General features: G+C 38.0%; 1 protein-coding gene across 1 annotated transcript in view; it reads left to right on the top strand.

Annotated features, from left to right (window-relative positions):
• The first annotated feature begins 785 nt into the window (after positions 1–785).
• alpl (alkaline phosphatase, biomineralization associated) overlaps positions 786–4,433 on the top strand; it is a 10,457-nt gene continuing 6,809 nt past the window's right edge. The window contains exons 1-3 of the mRNA XM_037678574.1: positions 786–993; positions 1,921–2,036; positions 3,543–3,717. Coding sequence (XP_037534502.1) covers positions 828–993; positions 1,921–2,036; positions 3,543–3,717 — 457 coding nt within the window. The 5' untranslated portion in view covers positions 786–827. The remainder of the gene's footprint in view (positions 994–1,920; positions 2,037–3,542; positions 3,718–4,433) is intronic.

Here is a 4,433-nt window from a genome sequence, read left to right as displayed (position 1 = left end):
TTTTGCTTGGAAATTAAATATTTAATTTATATCTAAATATTTAGTTTACTAGCTAAATATTTAACTTGCAAGTTAAGTATTTAGTTTGTAAACTAAATATTTAGCTTTTAAATTAAATATTTAGTTTGGAACTGACATTTATAAATTTATGAATAACATGGTGAAAATGACTTTAAAAAAATCCCTATTTTTTTCTCATAAAAGGTTAAATAAACCAAAATATTGCTGTTAATTTTTGACCGTGCAGCTTTACAAACGGCACCCCATACAGGACCGCCCGGAGCTGAGCCAGAGGTTGGAAGGGTGCCAGGAACTGATCCACGATGGCAGGATGGCAAGGCAGAGACACACAAAACTCCAAAAGTGTGTCACGGTCATACCAGTAGTGCGGCTGTGCAGTGTACAGGCACAAAAAAAGTTGAAATAAAAACAACAGAAACAAACAAACAACATAAAAGAGCGAGTTGAAGCGGAGCTCCTGTCTGTGCTGCCATACTGTGACGTCACTATGATCACTTGTGATCTACAACTAATCTCAGTCATGTAGAGATACCGGCTTTAGAATGGACCTGATTTTGATCACAATAATAACTCTTTTCTATGAAACTGGATTTGCTTTAGGCAAAAGATTAACTAGTGTTTTGAGGAACTGTCTTATCTTTATCAAAACAAATCTTTATCATTTTCAGTTTTCTGCTTGCATTTATTCTTTCTTTTTCACGAGTTGCTTGACTCACTGAATTTTTAAACTTTTGACAGTCAGACATTACTATTTGACATTTATTACTCTCAGCACTTTTCCATACAAACCTTCAACTGGTGCTTTTATGAAACTATTAAATATTAACCAGATCTGTTTGCTTTATTACCCAGAACAAGAGAAAAATCCTGAATTTTGGAACACAATGGCTCAGCGTACCCTGAAGACTGCTTTGTCAGTCCAATACCTCAATAAAAACAAAGCAAAGAATCTCATCCTGTTTCTTGGTGATGGTAAGTCATTAAAGTACTTTTTAATTTTTTTCCTGGCAAGAAGATATGCATGTTTTTTCAGTAAGTCTTCTAACAGGAAGTGGATGAAGAGCAGCACACAAAGCTGCCATGCTTCCATCAGATCACTGGCTCCTGTTTTTGTTGGCATGCTCACTGGTTCTGCATCGTCCATCAGGCCTCTGCTTTCTCTCTGCCCTGCTCACCCAGCGTGACATTCTTGTACATTTTGTGTTCATCCTCAAGCTTGCGCATTTACAGGATACCAGGAAAAATAACTGTTCAACTAGAAAATGTTTTCCATGTATTATCTCCCTTATGTGGGGAAAATTACAGACATGTTCAAGAACTGTCGACCTCTGAACCTCAGGTTTTGGTCAACAATTAGAGCTTCAAAAATGCAGGGAAGTCTTTAAGACAGTTAAATTAAATAAATACAAAAGCCATTATAGTAGTTTGCTATATTGGCATACGAAACAGTTTATTTTAGGCATTCATATGAGAAATGTAAAAACAAAGTCATGAAAACCTAGAATCATCCATCACGTTTACAAAGTCATGTCTCTTTTGCCCATAAACTTGTGTCCTCATGTCTGGCTGTGATCACACTCATTTTGTTGGAGATAACCAAATACAAACAGTACGGGAGAGTTTAGTTTCTCACTGCAGGTTCCACATTAACTAAAACAAATTCCACTATTTTGTAACCGTTTGTGTTTCTTTTCATGCCACACGAGTCAAAGAAAATGTTTTTCTTCACTGAAGTCATCAGATTCTAAAATGTCCATGAAAACATCTGCATTTGTTGCAAACAGAAAGTTATCTAACAGAGAATGAAAAGCTTTAATGTTCAGCACTGTGGGGTTGGACTCTTTCTGTCCCAGTTGACGCAAAATCAACATTAAAGGTCAATTTGCGTTTTGTGTTTAGGTATGGGTGTCCCAACTGTGACGGCGGCTCGGATCCTGAAGGGTCAGCTGAACGGACAGAGTGGAGAGGAGACGCTGCTGGAAATGGACAAGTTCCCTTTTGTCTCTTTGGCTAAGGTCTATATTTGGGTGAAAATTATAATTAACTGATCTGATCAAAAATATGCTGCAATGAGTAAATCTTGTAAAACATCAGTGACTAAAGCCTTAAATTTAAACCATTAGATATTCTGCGCTGCTGTCATCGTCACCAAATATTAAGAAAGGCAATATTCTGATTTTCTTAATAGAAAAACTCAAAGTACAGTGTTGGATTGCATAAACATGGCAGTTGAATGGAGCAGCTCAAGCAACACAAAACTAAACAATCAAAAAAAAAAAAGAAGAAAACAAGAAATGTGTGAAAGTTGACAAATGTTGCTGGTTGGTTGTAAAGTATCAATAAAAAGAGCAACAACTTTTCGAAGAAAAAGTTACTTATTGTGCAAAAAGCTATAAACCGTTGCAAAGCTGGAGTTCTTCTTGTGCTCTTCAACTAACAAGCTATACGTTTAGGTGGTGTCACCAAATGCAAAGAGATTATTAGATAAATAACTAACTGATTTTTTATGTAAATTTATTAAATAGTGCAAATAATCACCCGCTTCAGATGTATCAGCCATTAAATGGCCGTTATTAGTTGTTATCATCTCCATATGTAGCGGTCAGACTGTCCCTCCTGTACCTCCTAGTGGGTTTAAAGCTACATTGTTAGCGATGACAATAGGCTCTGTTTTTCATAAACTTTGTTAGGTTTAGAGTAAAGGGTCTGGCGGTTACGTTTACGGTCTTCGTTAGGTTTAGGCTCAAGGGTAAGGGGGTTAAGTTTAGGGTTGGTCCTCTGGGTCACGTGTAAGCTTACATTTAGGAAAAGTGTTACATAAGCTGAAAAAAAAAAAAAGACACTTCCTGGTTTACCCCCGTGCGACGCTGCCTATTATCAGCAATAATAACGTACCCTTAAACCTACTAGGAGGTAGGTGGGACAGTTTGACCGCTACATATGGGGATGATAACAACTAATAACGGCCATTTAACGGACTGATAACATCCGAAGCCGCTCAAATTATCACGGCCCTGTTTAATAATTTGTACCATTATAGCTTTGATTGATTAACAGTTCAAATCACATATATTAGTTGTGCATGATAAAAGAATAAAGCAAACAATAAAAACAACCAAATTATTCTTGGGAATGTTACATTATTGATTGTACATTACCTTAATGGATTTTATTTATATGGAATAAATATCAATAAAGGTGCATTAATTGACTATTAAACAGTTGGCATAGGTACACTAAAAGGCATAATCTAAACATAAAATTAAGCACTTTTGAACATATTATGGCTTAGAGCTGCACCAATAGACTTGAAGTTAAAAAGCATTAGTTGATCTCATGCACTGCTTTTTGTGCTTCTTATAATGTTTGCTGCACTTTAGCTCAGTGTTCTGCATGGACTTTTTATTTTAACATACTGATATTGTGTGTCTTACTAATGCAATGTTTATTCAAATTACAAAGAGCATCTCAGAATAACTAGAAACAATTCAAACATGTTGTGCGTTTTTGCGTCCCTGCAGACATACAACACTAATGCTCAGGTGCCTGATAGTGCTGGAACAGCCACAGCTTTCCTCTGTGGGGTTAAAGCCAACGAGGGCACAGTGGGTGTGAGTGCAGCTGCCGTTCGCTTCCAGTGTAACACCACAAAGGGCAACGAGGTCACCTCCATCCTCAGATGGGCCAAGGATGCAGGTGAAGAAACATAAAATAAACATGAAAACAGCACACTGTGCCAATTTTGTTTAAATAAAAGTTTTATAGATGAGGAAACCAATTATTTCTTTAAGGAGTGAAATGTAAAGGCAGTATCTCTCTGAGCTGTGACTGCTGCTGGCGACCAAGTGGTGAAAAGCATTCACAAGGGAATCCAGAATTTCTTTCAATGCTTGCAGAGGTTTTAAATGTCCTCACCTGAGTCCAGTGCAACGTCTTTTTGCTTGAATTTGTAACGTGCTCAAAAGATTTACGCTGAAAGCTTTATTTTAAAACGGTCACAGTGGGGTTGCAGACAGGGCTTAATTTGTAAACCGATTGATGCCAGAACGCAAATAGCTGGTGGGAGGGGGGTTCTAGGGGTCCTCCTCCAGAAAATGTTGAATTAAGTAGATAAGTAGATGTGATTTACTTTATTTTGGTGTATTTTAATGTGTTGTTAAACCTCTACATTTACCTACATTTGTAAAACGCTCTGCTTATGACAAGCGTCCTAACCCCCGCCCGGCTTACTTGTCAGTTCCAAGCCTGACTCTTCTTCACTGAATTCACTGTGTGACTCTGACTCCACATGTGAAACCTCCAGGTGCCTCCTCCATCCGTCTGTTCATGGCTGCTGCCTATGGGCTGCTGCCTATGAACTCCTGCCCGTGTACGACTGCCATGCACACACCCCAACCACACTTTTAGGGGCG

This window comes from Nematolebias whitei, chromosome 7 (genome assembly GCF_014905685.2).
Source record: "Nematolebias whitei isolate Nwh7 chromosome 7, NemWhi1, whole genome shotgun sequence".
Lineage (NCBI taxonomy): Eukaryota > Metazoa > Chordata > Actinopteri > Cyprinodontiformes > Rivulidae > Nematolebias > Nematolebias whitei.
Note: the sequence above shows the minus strand (reverse complement) of the source record. Positions and strands in the feature narration are given on the sequence as shown.